The sequence below is a fragment of the Macaca nemestrina genome, chromosome 2 (genome assembly GCF_043159975.1).
Source record: "Macaca nemestrina isolate mMacNem1 chromosome 2, mMacNem.hap1, whole genome shotgun sequence".
NCBI classification, from domain to species: Eukaryota; Metazoa; Chordata; class Mammalia; order Primates; family Cercopithecidae; genus Macaca; species Macaca nemestrina.
The window spans coordinates 116,245,154-116,264,860 of NC_092126.1; the positions used below are offsets into that span (position 1 = coordinate 116,245,154).

At 46.9% G+C, this 19,707-nt stretch overlaps 2 protein-coding genes across 6 annotated transcripts in view; one reads left to right on the forward strand and one right to left on the reverse strand.

Annotated features, from left to right (window-relative positions):
- The first annotated feature begins 70 nt into the window (after positions 1-70).
- Positions 71-2,349, forward strand: LOC105480552 (signal peptidase complex subunit 1). The gene is made up of 4 exons (XM_011739599.3): positions 71-458; positions 822-881; positions 971-1,057; positions 1,863-2,349. Exons 1-4 carry the CDS (start codon positions 222-224, stop codon positions 1,986-1,988), a joined length of 510 nt encoding a protein of 169 aa, XP_011737901.1. The 5' UTR covers positions 71-221; the 3' UTR covers positions 1,989-2,349.
- A 2,185-nt stretch (positions 2,350-4,534) lies between these two features.
- LOC105480557 (NIMA related kinase 4) overlaps positions 4,535-19,707 on the reverse strand; it is a 73,003-nt gene continuing 57,830 nt past the window's right edge. Inside the window, exons 15-16 of one of the 5 annotated variants that reach the window (XM_011739612.3) lie at positions 10,307-10,382; positions 4,535-6,489 (exon numbers count right to left, since the gene is read on the reverse strand). In XM_011739612.3, the coding sequence (XP_011737914.1) occupies positions 6,464-6,489; positions 10,307-10,382 (102 nt within the window). In that variant the 3' untranslated portion in view covers positions 4,535-6,463. The other 4 variants (XM_011739611.3, XM_011739614.3, XM_071091889.1 and 1 more) reach the window with 4 other exon arrangements.

Genomic DNA, 19,707 nt, shown 5'->3' on the forward strand with positions numbered 1-19,707 from the left:
GACCGTCGCCATGGAGACGCGGCGCGCGCTGGCGGCCATTGGGCCGCGCAGGCACTGTCAAGGACAGTTTTCGGGACGGGGCCCGCGGCTCCAGGCACCCAACAGCACTGACGGTGAACCCTTCACGGCCGCGCGATGCCTCGACGCGGCGGCCGCCGCCGCCACCACCTCAGCTGCCCTCGCGGGCAGCACGCCGCGACAAAAGCGCACGTCGCCTAGCGATGGTGCGGGGCGGGGACATGGGCTGTATCGGCCCGTCGGAGACTTCCGCTTCCGGGGCCGCGGCCATCGCTCTCCCGGGCGTAGAAGGCCCGCCTGGCAACGCGCAGTTTCAGACCTTGGCCCTCACAGTCCTTAAGTCTCGGTCGCCCTCGCCTCGCAGCCTGCCACCCGCGGTCGGCTGCCCGCCTCCTCAGCCAGCCATGCTGGAGCATCTGAGCTCGCTGCCCACGCAGATGGTGAGGGCGCAGCCCCGGGGACCTCCGCACGCAGCTCCTGTGCCTGGCAGCTTCGAAGCCCCTGTCCGAGCACCGACCTAGTGCTGCTCTGTTCCGGGCCCTGATGGTTACCTTCCACCCTCTTTACCGAATTGCCTCCTGGGTCCCCTTCTCTTCTACTCCGCGAGAATCTCCTGTCCATTCTCCGTGAGGGTGTTTCAGTTCCTCCCGGGAAGCCCAGAATTTAATTTCTTGCCCAGGTCCATAGGTGAGCGGGAGACCCTGATATTGGGGTTACCCTGTGCCAAAGTTTTGAGGTCAGGGCAGAAATTGTTATCTTCTCGGCGGTGGATCCAATTCTTTTTTTCCTCTGCTTCACCCCAGGATTACAAGGGCCAGAAGCTAGCTGAACAGATGTTTCAGGGAATTATTCTTTTTTCTGCAGTAAGTATTGGTTTTACGTGTAATCTCCGCCCCCGCCTCCCTCCCAACCCTCAGTTTGAGTGTGTTTAATATACTTCATTTGTCTCTAGATAGTTGGATTTATCTACGGATACGTGGCTGAACAGTTCGGGTGGACTGTCTATATAGTTATGGCCGGATTTGCTTTTTCATGTTTGGTAAGAAATTTGTGGGTGTTAGTGGCAACCTGGGTTTTGTGAGTCGGGTTGGTTTGGTTAGACCTACTCAGTAGTGAGACCCAAAGCCAATGTTTCCCTCATCCTTCCAGACAGCGTTTCCCTTTGCTATCATTGGAAAAGTAGAATGCCAAAATAGTGTCAGATGGTGTGAACTATATAAAAGAACATAGCTTTTTTCCTTTGGCAGCTACTCTAGGTAATAATCTTAAGGTCAAAGCCAGCAGGAGTTTTTCATGGTGCTCACATTGCCCCCTCACCTGTTATTTATTTATTTATTTATTTTAAATTTTTTAAGACGGAGTTTCACTCTGTTGCCCAGGCTGCAGTGCACTGGGGCGATCTCGGCTCACTGCACCTTCTGCCTCCCGGGTTTAATCGATTCTCCTGCCTCAGCCTCCCGAGTAGCTGGGACTACAGGCTCACATCACCACACCCAGCTAATTTTTGTATTTTTAGTAGAGACAGGGTTTCACTGTGTTGGCCAGGCTGGTCTCAAACAATCCGCCTACCTTGGCCTCCCAAAGTGCTTGGATTACAGGCGAGAGCCACCACACCTGGTCCCTCACCTTTCTTTTAGGTCTTAAAGCCATTTGTGTAGGCAGTAAGCCTGTTCCCATCATCTTACAGTGTTTTGCATGGACGGTGGCACAGAGCCTTTATAGGAATATGGATTTTTTTGGTTTTTGTTTCCTCAGCATGGGAGTCATTTGGGAACCTGGCATTATACATAATTTTTTAAACTTTTAATAGCTATAATTTATGCGTTTCCTCTTTTCTGACCCAGCTGACACTTCCTCCATGGCCCATTTATCGCCGGCATCCTCTCAAGTGGTTACCTGTTCAAGACTCAAGCACAGACGACAAGAAACCAGGGGAAAGAAAAATTAAGAGGCATGCTAAAAATAATTGAGGTTTTCATGATTCAGCACCTGCTTTTGTTTCCTGTGAGATGAGCTAAATTGCTTTCATACCCCAGAAAAGAGCTAAAACCATCTAATGCTCTTATGGCACAGCTGTGTGTAGATTTAGTTCTCTTTATACTTCATTTCTAGCACAGTTGGGTTTTGATTTATATAAGTAGTTTAGACCTTCTCTTCATAATCTTGCTGTGAAATGGGGAACAGAACACACAAGTATGCAGTTTCTTTCAGGTGTAAATAATGAAGAATAAATGCCTCATAAATGATAGTACAATGTAACTATCAAAGTTTTATAATTCATTATGAGTTGTTAAACCATTTTAATATTTCCAATTAAACCTCATAGTGCAAGTTCTTTGTCTGAAGGATCTTTTGTTCATTATTCTGCAAGGAAGATAATTAGTAAAAGCCTAAGTTAGAAGTTCATGGTTCTGGCCAGGTGCAGTGGCTGTCACTTATAATCCCAGCACTTCGGGAGGCTAAGGCAGGAGGATGACTTGAGCCCAGGAGTTTGAGACATTTCATGGTATATAATTAATAGTTGTTACTAGAACATTAGTTCCATAAGAATAGGGACCTTGTTTTTCTCACTGCTGTCTGCCCAGTACATAGAAGAGTACACGATGCATTGTAAGTACTTAAGATTTATTGAATGAGAACTGCATTGTACAATATGGTGCCACTAGACACATGTCTATTTAATTAAAATATAAAACTCTTATCAAACTAGCCATGATTCAAAGGCTCAAGAGCTATGTGAATAGTGGCTACCATATAAAACATTTCCATCACAAAGTTCCATTTAGCAGATCTTATATAGAACCTTGAATAAAATTTAATAGACAAGTGATTTTGTATTTAACATGTCACCGTTATTGAATGCCTATAAGGCCATTCCAATAATGGATAATGTACTAAACAACAGGAAAAAAAAACTGCAAGAAGTCAAGGTTGTGCAGGTGATATTCAGTTACACTGCAGGATAGCCAGAGCAAGGACATTAACTTCCTTTGCTTTATAAGTCTATGGAAATCAAAACTTATAAAAGAGAAAACCAAAATCAGAATTATTGACACTTTAGGCCAGGCATGGTGCCTTACGCCTGTAATCCCAGCACTTTGGTAGGCCAAGGCAGGCAGATCACCTGAGGTCAGGAGTTCAAGACCAGCCTGGCCAACATGGTGAAACTCCATCTCTACTAAAAATAAAAAAATTAGCCAGGCGTGGTGGCATGTTCCTGTAATCCCAGCTACTCGGGAGGCTGAGGGAGGGGAACTTGAACCCAGGAGGCAGAGGCTGCAGTGAGCCAAGATCACACCACTGTACTCCAGCCTGGGCAACAATGAGACTCTGTGTCAAAAAAAAAAAAAAAATGATTATATTGGGAAGAAAATGTATAGTCTTAAAGATGAGTTTTTAAATTAATTTAGGAAGATGAATTAAGCACTAAAGTAAAAAAGAACGATAAAAGTGGGAAGAAAACAGGATCAATGTTTAAACAAAATAAAAATATGGCCGGGCGCAGTGGCTCAAGCCTGTAATCCCAGCACTTTGGGAGGCCGAGACGGGCAGATCAGGAGGTCAGGAGATCGAGACCATCCTGGCTAACACGGTGAAACCCCGTCTCTACTAAAAAATACAAAAAACTAGCCAGGCGAGGTGGCAGGCGCCTGTAGTCCCAGCCACTCGGGAGGCTGAGGCAGGAGAATGGCGGGAACCCGGGAGGCGGAGCTTGCAGTGAGCTGAGATCCGGCCACAGCACTCCAGCCTGGGCGACAGAGCGAGACTCTGTCTCAAAAAAAAAATAAAAATAAAAATATACAACATGGGAATAAGAAAGTATGGGGGAGGTCAGGTGTGGTTCATGCCTATAATCCCAGCACTTTCGGAGGCCGAGGCAGGAGGACTGCTTGAACGCAGTTTGAGACTAGCCTGGGCAACAAAGACTTCCTCTCCACAAAAAATTTTAAAAATTAGCCAGGTGTGGTGGTGCATGCCTGTGGTCCTAGCTACTTAAGGGGCTGAGGTGGGAGGATCACTTAAGCCCAGGAGGTCAAGGCTGCAGTGAGCTTTGATCACCTCACTGCACTCCAGGCTGGGTAACAGAGCAAGACCCTGTCTCCAAAAAAAAAAAAATACGGGTGAGATTAATTCTAATAAAATGCCTGCTTTACACCAATAAATTAGAAAAATTAAGTAAAATTGATGACTGTCCAGAAAGATGTGGATTTCCAAAACATGCAAGGAAAGGAATAGCTCAAGGATACCAAGTTTGCCAAAGATTTGTTCCCAACTGGGCATTGGGACTTGATGGTTTTGCAAGTTGAGTTCTAGCAAACCCTTCAAAGTGAAAATAAGAGTTATCAGAAACCAGGCTGTGAGCACTGTAAAAGGGCAGGAAGCATTGTTTTATTCACCACTATATCCCCAGCTCCTGGCAGAGAACCTGGCACATAGTAAACTCTAAATAAAAATTTGTCAAGTGTGCCAGGCGCGGTGGCTCACACCTGTAATCCCAGCATTTGGGAGGCCAAGGCGGGCGGATCACAAGGTCAGGAGATCGAGATGATCCTGGCTAACACAGTGAAACCCTGTCTCTATTAAAAAAACACAAAAAAATTAGCCGGGCATGGTGGCGGGCAACTGTAGTCCCAGCTACTCAAGAGGCTGAGGCAGGAGAATGGAGTGAACCTAGGAGGCAGAGCTTACAGTGATCCGAGATTGCACCACTGTACTTCAGCCTGGGTGACAGAGTGAGACAGGTCTCAAAAAAAAAAAAAAAAAATTCATTAAGTGGCTATAAAGGGAACATTTCATTAGAGTATTTCTGTGTGTGTGTATAATTTTCAAAGATATATTTTTAGTTATAGAAACTGAAAACAGGGCTGGGCACAGTGGCTCATGCCTATAATCCCGGCACTTTGGGAGACTGAGGTGAGTGGATTGCTTGAGCCCAGGAGTTCGAGACCAGCCTGGGCAATATGGTGAAACCCTGTCTCTACAAAAAATACAAAAACTAGCCAGGTGTGGTGGCACACACCCATGGTCCCAGCTACTAGGAAAGCTGAGGCGGGAGTATCACTTGAGCCCCGGAAGTAGAGGTGGCAGTGAGTTGAGATCATGCCACTGCACTCCAGCCTGACTGAATGAAATGCTGTCTCAAAAAAAACCACCTGAAAACATTTCTGGAGCAATATTTATTTTTAGAGTCCCTCGAATACAGAAGTGAAAATGTACTATTCAAGACTTGTATTTAACTTTATAAAATTTCTTTCCTAGATGGGTATTACCTCTTCTTAAACATTTCACTAATAAAATATGTGATATATAATCATACATTTAAAACATGGAACGACAACTAATATCTTAAAGTACATGAAGACAAACTTCAGGAGACAAACATTAAATATATCCAAAAACTAAATGGAACTAGACTGCTTACAAACTGCTTAAACCGAAATGAAATTTGTGTTTAAGAAATGTTTTCACTGATGGAAAAATAAATCTAACAAGACCACTATGTAAAAACATACTAATTTACAAAGGCAATGTATCTCAGTTTTAATTTGTATATACCCTAGATGAGGTTTATATTAAATGAGAATAAAATATTAAAAGTCCATCAATGTGTAGAAAAGAAATTCAGCTGCTCAAGTACTAGACAGAACTTCATATTCTTTAAATCTATTTCTAGAACTGTGAATTGACTTTTTTAAATTTTATAATTTATGGCCAGGCATGGTGGCTCATGCCTGTAATCCCAGCACTTTGGGAGCCCAAGGCGGGCGGATCACAAGGTCAGGAGATGGAGACCATCCTGGCTAACATGGTGAAACCCCGTCTCTACTAAAAATACAAAAAAATTAGCCAGGCGTGGTGGCGGGCGCCTGTAGTCCCAGCTACTTGGGAGGCTGAGGCAGGAGAATGGCGTGAACCTGGGAGGCAGAGCGTGCAGTAAGCTGAGATTGCACCACTGCACTCCAGTCTGGGTGACAGAGTAAGACTCTGTCTCAAAAAAAAAAAAAAAAAAAAAAAAAATTTTTTTCAATCCAAAAAATTTCAATCCAAAATTTTTCAAGCCCTATGTTTAAGCTAATCAGTACCTTAAAAAAATAAAATTCTAGATATAAACTTGGTGGATTAAGGCTCAGTAAACAGTAATCAAACAAACAACAGATTTGTCCTCAGAATATGAAAGCCAAAGTTTTTTTTCTTTCGTGATCCTGCTTCATATTATTCTGCTGTCCAATTTCTTTTCTGTAGGAAAACCCCAAAGAGATATAAAAAGAGATATAAAACAGTGGTGAATGGCTTCCAAATGACTGTTTGCCCTTGTTTTTTAAGCCAAAAATCTCTAAAAATAGGTCTTTAATTCCGGCAGCAGATTAGGACAAACACTCAAAAATTCATGTTTTCTTCAAAAAATTTCAACTGGCGAGCTTTCACACTGTAAGTTGTATACTTTTCACCCATGTGCTCCCGCAAATGTACCTATTTGAGAAACAAAAAGAAAATCAGTAGGTAGTAGGAAAAAATATTTCTGTAATCTTAGAGGAAGGGCTTTTCTAAGCATGATATCAAAGGTGGAAACCATACAGGAAAATACTAATAGTTCAGTTTGCATAAAAATTTTAAACTTCGAGATGTTTTAAAAAGTCATAAGAAATTAAAGAGCAAACAATAAACTAGGGAAAACATTTGCAATATTCATGCCAAAGGATTAATAGCATTCATATATAAAGAGTTCTTTGAATCAATAAAACCCAACAATATTAGAATAGGTAAAACAAAATCAATCTCATAGATAATTCAGCAAATTCATTTATATATGTATGTAAATGTAATCCCATATATTTACAAAATAATCACATAAATAACCACTAGTGAAATGGGAAAAGTTCCCTTGTCCTCCTCGCAGGGCGTTTGATGGGGATGTGGCTCGCTTCTTCAGTGCCCCACTGCTCAAACCGCTAGGGGAGCATACAGACAGGCAGAATGTGGGGCTCCGACCCCACGGTAGTGTCTAGGGCTGAATGTTTACAGCTGAAGCCCCAGTGGGCATGTGTTACAGGGTGCTCTTTTAGCCATCTGTAGGCAGCTTGTGTTAGCTCAATTAGACCCTTGCCCTATCGCAAGGACAGAGGGCTTTCTGTATCCCAGGGTTCCTGCCTTGGTGTACCGGAAGAATCAGATCACACATAGGCTTGGAGAATGAGTGCAAGGTTTTATTGAGTGAAAGTAGCTCTCAGCAGATGGGGGAACCAGAAGGGAGACGGTTTTCCCCTGGAGTCCGGCTGCTCGGCGGTCCGGGTTTTCCTCCAGCTGTCCTGGCCAAACTCCACCTCGTTCTGCCAGTCGATGGCATGCTGGCATGCTGGCGTCTGTCAGTGTGCTCTTCTGCTGGCATGCTCCCCTTGACATCCTCTCAATGTCCAGCTGCTTGTTTCTTCTTTTGCCGATGTGTTCCTCTCAACATCCAGCCTCTTATCTGTGTTCCTGCTAGGGTCTCAGGGGTTTTTATAGGCACAGGATGGGGGAGTGGCAGGCCAGGGTGGTCTTGGGAAATGCAACATTTGGGTACGAAGGCAGCAGTGCTTGTTCTTGCCTAGGTCCATGGGCACAGGTCTGAAGGTGGAGCCCTAGCCAGGGGCCACATCCTCCCTTACCCAGTACTTCCCTGTCCCCCTTCCATATCATTAGCATACATAAAATTCAACCTGACTAGTAATAAAAAAAAAAGTACTATGTGACATTCAGTGTATGCTTGTGGAAAGAACTGTTCAAAATTAAAATAACACCTAGTATGTTATACTGTGAACCTCCTGATACAATGCACTGAGGGCATATCACTTATGTGGTATTCCTGACAAAAATGTATAACCTAAATCTATTCATGAGAAAACATCAGAAAAATCCAAACCAAGGGACATTTTATAAAACACATGGCCCAGGCTGTCTTATCCTTATGAGCAGCCTGCCCTGAATCCTCTCTCTCTCAGGGTATACTGCCTATTCTGCACTTAACTTTCAAAATACTATTTTTCTTTTGCAATAAATTATTCTATGCTGCAAAAAATAAAATAAACATGGCCCCTACTCCTCAAAAATGTCAAAGTCATCCAGATGTGGTAGCTCACGCCTGTAATCCCAGTACTTTCGGAAGCCGAGGTAGGCGGATCACCTGAGGTCAGGAGTTCAAGACCAGCCTGACTAACATGCAGAAACCCCGTCTCTACTAAAAATACAAAATTAGCTGGGCATGGTGGCACATGCCTGTAATCCCAGCTACTCAGGAGGCTGAGGCAGGAGAATTGCTTGAACCCGGGAGGCAGACGTTGCGTTGAACCAAGATCGCACCATTGCACTCCAGACTGGGCAATAAGAGCAAAACTCCCTCTCAAAAAAAAAAAAAGAAAAAAGAAAAAGTCACGAAAAACAAAGTGAGAAAATGTTTCAAATTTAAAAAGACATAACAATTAAATATAAAATGTAATCCTGTTTGGTTCCACATCCAACATGACACCATAAGGAGCTCTGTAAGCCTCCCATTTCCCTCAGTGGCCAGGCTCACGTCTGTAATTCCAGCACTTTAGAAGGACAAAGTGGGCTGATCCCTTGAGCTCAGAAGTTCAAGACCAGCCTAGGCAACAGGGTGAAACTTTGTCTCTACAAAGACTACAAAAAATTAGCCAGGTGTGATGGTGTGCACCTGTAGTCCTAGGTACTTGGGAGAATGACTTGAGCTAGGGAGGCAGAGACTGCAGTGAGCCGTGATCATGCCACTGCACTCCAGCCAGGGCTACAGAGCAAGGCTTCAACTCCAAAAAACAAAGTCTCTGGAAATGGTGCTAAGAGAAAATGACCTTCAAATTTTTAAATAAAAATTATAGGAGGCCATTGTTTTGGACTAAACTCCTGCACTAGTGATGACAGCTGCGGGCCATCCGGAGCAGCCGCTACCATCGCGCTGGCAGCAGCAGGGAGATGTGAGCGGTGATGGCAGCAGCAGCTGCAGAAGAGCAGTGGCACCATTGGAACCCTGTACCCCATGTCCCTGAAGCAGCTGGCCAGACCACGCCCACCTTCGCATGGTCAGGAGCCGCCCCCAGGCCGGGACCCTCCACCACTCCAGACATCTGCCTCAGCTGTGGGGAAGGCGAGGGGAGGAAGCACAGTTCCCAAAGCTGGCCCCTGGGAGCCCCGCCCAGAACCCACTGCCCTGGAGGTTGCTAGGATGGGGCCAGGCTGTCACCTGCCGGTGGGGGAGCAGCGTGGTCAGGCGCAAAGGGGCAGGCAAAGAGGTGCCCCAAGGCAGAGACAGGCCGGAGAGGCCCCAGCTGCCCCCGCAGGCTCAGAGGTGTCTGTTCCCATTGACTGGTCTCTCCCTATTACCCCCACCCCCAGCTCCAATCTCAGAGCCAAATGAGCCCAGGCGTGGTAAAAGCCCGGCCAGGTGTACGCATGTTTGGGGCAGCAATGACACACCAGCCCCCTGCCATTTTGTCCCCCTCCGGACTTTGGGCTACAACAAGTGCAGGATGGGGAGAGTTTAAGCTGAGGGGGAGCGGAGGGCAGCTTGGCACTGGCCTGCATGTGCACCGTGGCATGAGCAGCCTGGGCCTGAGCAGGAGGCAGACAGGCTACTGGGCAGAAGGGGGCGGGTCCCCGGTGAGGCCCCACCTTCGGGCCAGGGAGGGCTTGAAGGTTGGGGGCCTGGCTGCTAGTCCCATAGACCAGAGTGGGAACTTGTGGTGCCTTTTCTGGGCCTGCCCATGGAGCAATCGGCAAGTACTTACTCCTGTTTAAGCCCCTGCGCTTAGCCAGAGCAGAACAGACAATGGGATGACTAGCTGCAGAGGAGCTGCCCTCTCTGCTGAGAGCTCAGCACTCATCAAGTGGGGCTGAAAACTCCACGAGACACCCTGTCTATGGAAGGGAGGTGGCCCCTGCGGACCTCCTCTGAGCTGTTCTCTCTTTTTTTCTGAGACGGAGTCTTGCTCTGTCACCCAGGCTGGAGTGCAGTGGCGTGATCTTGGCTCACTGCAACCTCCACCTCCTGGGTTCAAGCGATTCTCCTGCCTCAGCCTGCCCAGTAGCTGGGATTACAGGCACATGCCATCAGGCCTGGCTAATATTTTTTGGTATTTTTAGTAGAGACAGGGTTTCACCATGTTGGCCAGGCTGGTCTCGAGTTCCTGACCTCGTGATCCACCCACCTCGGCCTCCCAAAGTGCTGGGATTACAGGCGTGAGCCATCACATCCAGCCTGAGCTGTTCTCTCAAAGAAACTCCTCTTCCTCTTGCTTACCCTTCACTTGTCTGCGTACCTCTTCCTGGTCACAGGACAAGAACTCGGGACTCACTGAATGGTGAGGCTGAAAGAACTGTAACACAAACATATTAGGAGCTGAGATGTCCCTTTCTCACCACATTGCATGTGAAGAGGAGAGAAGAGCTGTGGCCCTTCAAGGATCCCAGACCTGGGAGCTCCCCAAGCCAGGGCTGTGACTCCCTCTTTGGGGCGCTGTGGTTGCTGGCATCTCCAAGCTTCCCCAGTGTTCCCTGGTGCCAGCAGTGGAAGCTGCCTGAGGTGCACCTGATCTGGCCGTAGCTTTGCAGAGGACCAGTACCCATGCCGGCACCTGGAGCTGCCCACCCCGCTGCAGCAACTAGAGTGTCTTGACTGCACAATGGCTGGACCCCATGTTCGCTCCCATACCCCTTGTCGCTCCATGCCTGACTCTCCCTTGGCAGGCATGGGATACAGGCTGGTAATATGAGTGCAATGCCAGACTGTGGACAGAACAAGCCCAGCGGGCCCAAGTAAAACTCAGGCAAAGGCGCCATCAGCCACAGATGTTTCTGGTCAGAAAAGTGACACCCCAAAGATCTCATAACACTAGGCCCAATAGTCCAGACTAAAAATCATAATGGCGTCACTAATGCTCACCAAACAGAAACTGAGCTGTCATCTGGCCTTTCTAGAAATCGAGAGACTGAAAGAGGTAACAGCCTAATTTCCCAAACAGGCCAGTTTCAACTGACATCATATGAAGCTCTCTCTGTTTTAATCTTTCATCTGAAGTAACCTGATGTTAACCAATCAGCTTATTTTTCCATTATTCTGTCTCCCTGTCCCCACCCTAAAATGACCAATCCACTTTTTTTCTGGAGCAACCCTATTAAATGAGACCAATCCACTTTTTATTCTTTTTTTCTTCTTTATCCAACCCTTTTTCTGTCTATAAAGCTAATCTCTGCTTCACTCATTAGAACACTTATTCTATTTTACAGAATGAAGTGTTGCCCAATGCTAGAATCACAATAAACTCAATTGAGATATTTAAACAAAATGTGTTATAATTTTGTCTTTTGACAGAAGAAACATTTATTTGAGAAAATCTAAACTTTGGTAAGAACGGTAAGAGTCAGTGGTACACGAATCATGACCAACTGCCACCTTTCTCCAGCCCACCTAAGTGAGACAAAAATTCTACTCCAGGCCACTGAAGGCAAGAACACAGGCCTTTGTTTCCCTGCAACTTCCAGTTGAAAGGTTATCTTCTTTGGAGGGCAGGACACTGGCAGATCTCATCCTGCTGCCTGTTGTTGAGGCTACATTTCAGGAGAGTACAGGCAAGAAGTGGGAGTTCCCTTCTTCCACCTAGCCCAGGGTACTAGGATGTAGGTTCTACTTTGGGTACAGGATTGCTAAAAATTATGGGGCCCAGTCCAGGTGTGTTGGCTCACACCTGTAATGCCAGCACTTTGGGAGACCGAGGTGGGTGGATCACTTGAGGTCAGGAGTTTGAGACCCAGCCTGGCCAACATGGTGAAACTGCGTCTCTGCTAAAAATACAAAAATTGGCTGGGTGTGGTGATGGGTGCCTATAATCCCAGCTACTTGGGAGGCTTAGATAGAAGAATCACTTGAACTCAGCAGGCGGAGGTTGCAGTGAGCTGAGATCGAGCCACTGCACTACAGCCTGGGTGACAAAGCAAGACTCCATCTCAAATAATAATAATAATAATTATGGGGTCCCAAATCACCTCTTCCCCAGACCATAAAGATGCCATGTTAGTGAAATGCCAAGAAGTATGCCAAGTATGCCAAGAAGACCAGAGGCTACTGCCCCATCTCCCTCCAAAACCGAGTGCGCTGTTTCTAAAGTGGGGGTATCACTTGGAAGAGTGCCATTGTCTCCACCCACAGCTCCATAGCCATGCTCACAAACTTTGCTTGGGAATAGAAAGAGGCCATAAAACAGAGCACCAAATCTCTTCCTAAATGAACTGACTTCATCTGGAAGAGAGTGTGGAGTTCGAGCCTCACAGTGCTTTCAAAAAGAGTGGAAGTGTAACTGAGTACCTCCACTTTAATCATTATTATTATTATTATTCTGTGAGACAGAGTCTCACTGTCATCCAGGCTGGAGTGCAGTGGCACCATCTCAGCTCACTGCAACCTCTGCCCCCCGGGTTCAAGCAATTCTCATGCCTCAGCCTCCCGAGTAGCTGGGATTACAGGTGTATGCCACCACACCAGGCTAATGTTTGTATTTTTAGTAGAGATGGGGTTTCATCATGTTGGCCAGGCTGGTCTCAAACTCTTGACCTCAAGTGATCTGCCCACCTCAGCCTCCCTAGGTGCTGGGATTACAGGCATGAGCTACTGCACCTGGCCTCAATTATTTAATTTTTTTTTTCTTTTTTTTTTTTTTTTGAGACGGAGTCTCGCTCTGTCGCCCAAGCTGGAGTGCAGTGGCCGGATCTCAGCTCACTGCAAGCTCCGCCTCCCGGGTTCACGCCATTCTCCGGCCTCAGCCTCCCGAGTAGCTGGAACTACAGGCGCCCGCCACCTCGCCCGGCTAGTTTTTTGTATTTCTTAATAGAGACGGGGTTTCACCGTGTTAGCCAGGATGGTCTCGATCTCCTGACCTCGTGATCCGCCCGTCTCGGCCTCCCAAAGTGCTGGGATTACAGGCTTGAGCCACCGCGCCCGGCCTTAATTATTTTTAAATTCTTTGTTTTCTCTCTCTTCTTATCCTCCTTTTTCCCACTTCCTACTTAGCTCTTTAGAAATACAATTATAGGCTGGGCGTGGTGGCTCATGCCTGTAATCCCAGCACTCTCTGGGAGGCCAAGGCAGGTTGATCACCTAAGTTTAGGAGTTTGAGACCAGCCTGGCCAACATGGTGAAACACTGTCTCTATTAAAAATAAAAAAATTAGCAGCGCACGGTGGCAGATGCCTGTAATCCCAGCTACTCGAGAGGATGAGGCAGGAGAACTGCTTGAACTTGGGAGGCAGAGCTTGCAGTGAACCAAGATCGGACCACTGCACTCCAGCTTGGGTGACAGAGCGAGACTCCATCTCAAAAAAAAGAAAAAAAAAGAAATACAATTATAGCCTTTTACCTTCGCTTCATCAGACACTCCCTACAGGGGTAGATCAACTATGTGCTTAGAAGCTCCAGAGCAGAACACCTGCCCACTAGGAGGTTGTCTCAAGAGATAACAGTAGATTCACAACCCAACGTATGCCTGCTCACAAAGAAACCAGCAGTCACCACTTTGATCACCTGGTAGATAAGGCACCAAGCTAACACACAGACCCCTGCAACTGCTCGCTTCCCCCCAACCCGCCATGTCCCATTCATGTTAGGCCCTTGTTTTTGAGATGGAGCTCCATTCTTGTTGCCCAGGTTGGAATGCAATGATGGCACAATCTCGGCTTACTGACCACAACCTCCGCCTCCCGGTCTCAAGTGATTCTCCTGCCTCAGCCTCCCAAGTAGCTGGGATAATAGACATGCACCACCACACCTGGCTAATTTTGTATTTTTAGTAGAGACAGGGTTTCTCCATGTTGGTCAGGCTGGTCTCGAACTCCCAACCTCAGGTGATCTGCCTGCCTTAGCCTCCCAAAGTGCTGGGATTACAGGGGTGAGCCACCGCGCCCAGCCTATGCCCCCTTTAAAAGTGCTTGCTTTCTACTCCAAAGGAGGAGTACCCTTAAAGGCAGAAAGCCTGTACTTCCCCCGAAGCTAAACTTTGGAATAAAAAGTAACCTTAGGGCCGGACGCAGTGGCTCAAGCCTGTAATCCCAGCACTTTGGGAGGCCAAGACAGGCGGATCACTGGGTCAGGAGATCAAGACTATCCTGGCTAACACAGTGAAACCCGTCTCTACTAAAAAATACAAAAAACTAGCCGGGCGAGGTGGCAGGCGCCTATAGCCCCAGCTACTCGGGAGGCTGAGGCAGGAGAATGGCGTGAACCTGGGAGGCAGAGCTTGCAGTGAGCTGAGATCCGGCCACTGCACTCCAGCCTGGGGGACAGACCGAGACTCCGTCTCAAAAAAAAAAAAAAAAAAAAAAGTCACTTTATACCAGACCTTGCTCTTGTTAATTGAATTCTGCAAGCAGCAAGCAACTGAACCTGTGTTTTAGATACAGCAGTAGAAAGGCAACTGGGAGGAGATAAGCCAATTCATTGGAGATGTAAACTAAACTATAGGCTGGGCTAGTTTGCAGAGAGGACTACAAAGCTGGGAGGAGGCCTCTTGGGGTCAGGAAAAAAAACCTCAGATATTGACATTGGGAGCAATCCTGTCAAAATAATCAGATCAGTCTGTTGAGTGACGTATGTTGAAAACAATAAAGCAATCAGCCAGAAACTAAAGGGTCTTAAAAGTTATGTGAAGTCAGGGATAAGAGAGTGAAGAAAGCCCTTGTACAACTACAGTCATTCCAAGGTAACTGTTAGCACCCAAGGCTGCATGCATGGAGGGGCAACATCTGGGGCTTTATACTACAGGGAAGGGACAGAGGAAGAAGACAGACTTCACCAAAACAATTCAGGTCAGGCATGGTGGCTCACGCCTCTAATCCCAACACTTTAGGAGGCCAGGGTGGGCAGATCATGAGGTCAGGAGATCCAGACATCCTGGTCAACGTGGTGAAACCCCGTCTCTACTAAAAATACAAAAATTAGCTGGACGGGGTGACATGTGCCTGTAGTACCAGCTACTTTGGGAGGCTAAAGCAGGAGAATCGCTTGAACCAGAGAGTCGAAAGTTACGGTGAGCCAAGATCATGCCATTGCCCTTCAGCCTGGCAACAGGGCGACACTACACCTCAAAAAATAAATAAATAAATAAATAAATAAATAAAAATCCAGTCAGCTACTATACAAATAAATAAGCATATAACAATCACCGGCCAGGGACAGTGGCTCATGCCTGTTATCCCAGCACTTTGGAAGGCCAAGGCGGGCAGATCATGAGGTCAGCAGATCGAGACCATCCTGGCTAACACGGTGAAACCCCATCTCTACTAAAAAATACAAAAAATTAGCCGGGCGTGGTGGCGGCGCCTGTAGTCCCAGCTACTCGGGAGGCTGAGGCAGGAGAATGGTGTGAACCCAGGAGGCAGAGCTTGCAGTGAGCCGAGATAGCACCACTGCACTTCAGCCTGGGTGACAGAGCGAGACTCTGTCTCAAAAATAACAAAAACAATCCCCAAAGGGGCCAATACTGAGTTTAAACAATGTATTATCTGAAATGTCCAGCTTCCAGTAAAAAGTTGTGAGAAATGCAAAGAAATAGGATAGTATGACACACATGCTGGAAAAAAGCAAACAAGAGAAACTGCCTGTGAAAGTAGCCAGATGTTAGATTCAACAGACAAAGGTTTCAAAGTAGGCCAGGTGCAGTGGCTCATGCCTGTAATCCCAGCACTTTGGGAGGCCAAAGTGGACAGATCACAAGGTCAGGAGTACAAGACCAGCCTGACCATTATGGTAAAACCCCGTCTCTACTAAAAATACAAAAATTAGCCAGGTGTGGTGGCACACACCTGTAGTCCCAGTTACTCAGGAGGCTGAGGCAGGAGAATCGCTTGAACCTGGGAGGCAGAGGTTGCAGTGAGCCAAGATCGTGCCACTGCACTCCAGCCTGGGTGACAGAGTGAGACTCTGTCTCAAAATAAGAAAAAAAGAAAAAGATTTCAAAGTAGCCACTATAAATATGTTCAAAGAACGAAAGGAAAATATAATTTAAAAAGTAAAGGAAGATATAGTGACAGTGTCACATCAAATAGAGAATATTAAGAAACAGAAAAAAATTATTAATTAAAAGACCCAAATGGAAAATCTAGAGCTGAAAAGTACAATAACTGAAAAGCGAAATTCACTAGAGGGGCTCAACAGTGTACTTACACTGGCAGAACAATTAGCAAGCTTGGGGACAGACCAATAGAAATTATGCAATCCAAATAACGGAGAAAAAACTAAAATGAAAAATGAACAGACTCAGAGAAATGAAGGGCACCATTAACCACACCAAATATGTATAAAGAAAACACCAGGAGAGAAGAGAAAGGAGCAGAAAAAAGGCCGGGCATGGTGGCTCACACCTGTAATCCCAGCACTTTGGGAGGCCGAGGTGGGCGAATCACTTGAGGTCAGGAGTAAAAGACCAACTTGGCCAACATGGTGAACCCCCGTCTCTACTAAAAATACAAAAACTAGCTAGGTGTGGTGGCATACGCCTGTAGTCCCACGTACTTGGGAGGCTGAAGCAGATGAGTAGCTAGGACTGTGTCCGGAATTGGTGGGTTCTTGGTCTCGCTGACTTCAAGAATGAAGCCACAGACCCTCGCAGTGAGTATTACAGTTCTTAAAGATGGTGTATCCAGAGTTTGTTCCTTCAGATGTTCAGATATGTCCGGAGTTTCTTCCTTCTGGTGGATTCGTGGTCTCGCTGACTTCAGGGGTGAAGCTGCAGACCTTCATGGTGACTGATACAGCTCTTAAAGGCAGTGTGTCTGGAGTTCTTCGTTCCTTCTAGTGGGTTCATGGTCTTGCTGGCTTCAGGAGTAAAGCTGCAGACCTTTGTGGTGAGTATTATAGCTTATAAAGGCAGCACGGACTCAAAGAGTGAGCAGCAACAAGATTTATCGCAAAGAAAGAACAAAGCTTCCACAGGTTGGAAGGGGACCCCATCAGGTTGACACTGCAGGCTCGGGCAGCCTGCTTTTATTCCCTTATCTGACCTCACGCACATCCTGCTGATTGGTCCATTTTACAGAGAGCCGATCGGTCCCTTTTGACAGGGTGCTGATTGGTGCATTTACAAACCTTGAGCTAGACACAGAATGTTGATTGGTGCATTTACAATCCTTTAGCTAGACACAAAAGTTCTACAAGTCCCCCCACAACTCAGGCGCCCAGCTGGCTTCTCCTAGTGGATCCCTCGCCAGGTCTGTGAGTGGAGCTGCCTGCCAGTCCTGCGCTGGGCTTCTGCACTCCTCATCCCTTGGGCAGTTGCTGGGACCTGGCACTGCAGAGCAGGGGTTGGCGCCCGTCAGGGAGCCTGGGCCTGAGCAAGGTGCTCGGACATGGAGGGCTGCAGGTCCCAAGCCCTGCCCGACGGGGAGGCAGCTGAGGCCTGGCAAGAATTCCAGTGCTGCGCGGGCGGGCTGGCAGTGCTGGAGGACCCACTACACCCTCCCTAGCTGCTGGCCGGGGTGCTAAGCCCCTCACTGTGCGGGCCAGTGGCCCCGGCCGCCCGGCCGTTCTGAGTGCAGGGCCCTGCCGAAGCCGCACCCACGCCGCCTGCACCGCACTGGGTGCGGCTCTGGTTCCTCCCGCGCCTCTCCCTCCACACCTCCCCACAAGCAGAGGGAGGCAGCTCCGGCCTCGGCCAGCCCAGAGAGGGGCTCCCACAGTGCAGCAGCTGGCTGAAGGGCTCCTCAAGCGTGGCCAGAGTGGACGCCGAGGCCAAGGAGGTGCTGAGGGTGAGCGAGGGCTGCTAGCACGTTGTCACCTCTCAGGACTACAGACAGCTAGGACTACAGACACACACCACCATGCCAAGAACCCAGGAGATGGAGGTTGTAGTGAGCCAAGATCGCACCACTGCACTCCAGCCTGGGTGATAGAGCAAGACTCTGTCTCAGAGGAAAAAAAAGGAACAGAAAAAAAATTTTTTTAAGAAATAATGCCTGAACACTTTACAAATTTATTGAAAAACACTCATCTACACGTCCAAGAAACCCAGTGAACTTCCAAGTAGGATAAACTCAAAGAAATCCACAGATACACACATTAAGGTTAAAGTGCTGAAAGCCAAAAACAGAAAATCTTGAAAGCAGCAAGATGAAAATAACTCATCAGAAGGCAACACCAATAACATTCACAGCTAACCTCTCCTCATAAACAATGGAGGCTAGAAGGCAGAAGGATAACATTCAAAGTTCTCCAAAAAAACTGTCAACCAAGAACCCCATATCTAGCAAATCTATCATTCAAAAATAAAAGTGAAATAAGGAAATTCCCAGATAAACAAAAGCAGAGAATCTGTGGCTAGCAGACCCACATTACAGGAAAACTAAGTGAAGTTCATCAGGCTAAAAGGATGAGACCCTACACAGTAACTCAAAGCAATGTGAAAATACAAAAGAGTGCTGGTAAAGGTAATTATAAAACACAGTAAAAACACATATTGCCTCTCCTTAACTAATTTGAAAAGCTAGTGTATGAAACAATAATACAGAAGATGGCAGAGTAAGAAGCATCAGGAATTCATCTCCTCACTCAAGACAAAATTGTATCTCCTCACTCAAGCAAAAATTGTACTGACAAAATCTCTTTTACGTAACTAAAAACTCTGGATTCTCTTGAAGGCTGGGAACATCTGAGGGAAGTCTTAGAAGCTAAATTGTGGTTCATTTCAGCCCTAAGCACTCTGCACCCAGTGGCAGACAGTCATGCTGTGTTCCTGAAGCAGCTTGCATGCCACTTGCAGGAACCAGGGTAGGCAATAAGAAACCAGACCTCCAAATATCAGGGATCTCTGTACTGATAGCTGACTGCTGCTTCTGATCACTAAGGTATAGATATAGAAGCAGGAAACCAATGTTGCAACCATCACTGACACTGTTGCAAACCTCCCTCCCTCTAGCTGAAGTGACTCCCTGGGGATTTAAAAAGACTGGTGCCTTTATTTCTCCCCCCTTTATATTTTTTCTTTTTCCCCTTTTGGGGGCCATACATTGAAGGAGCAGGACGTTCCAAAGCCACTGGGCATGATGGCTTATGCCTAGAATCCCAGAACTTTGGGAGGCCAAGGCAGGAGAATTGCTTGAGCCCAGGAGTTCAAGACCTGCCTGGGCAACATAAGGAGACTCTGTGTCTACCAAAATAAAAATAAAAATTAATTAATTAGCTAAGTATGGTGGGGCACGCCTGTTGTCTAAGCTACTAGGGAGGCTGGGACAGAACTGGTAAGTCCGCGAGGCTGAGGCTGCAGTACGCTGTGATTACACCATTGTACTCTAGCCTGGGTGACAGAGCAAGACCCTGTCTCAAAAAAAAAAAAAAAAAGTAACCACATATACTGGGGGATTTGGAAAGTTACCATGCATGCACATGCCCAGGGGAAAACACAGATTCAGACATGAGAAGACTTTTTTATAACCTGTGACTAATCCCTGGTGATAGTGACAGGAGGTAGCCAAATACCTAGGCAGATGGGGCAGGTTCCTAGTGAAACCCCACCTTCAAGCCAAATCAGCCTGAAGGCTGAAAGACCAGACTGCTGGTCCTGGATGAACCTGTGACACAGAGTGGGAACTTCTGTTCCTGTTTGCTCGCCCTTTCCCAATTGATACTTTCTGAATAATGCCTTTTAACCAATTGAATGTTGC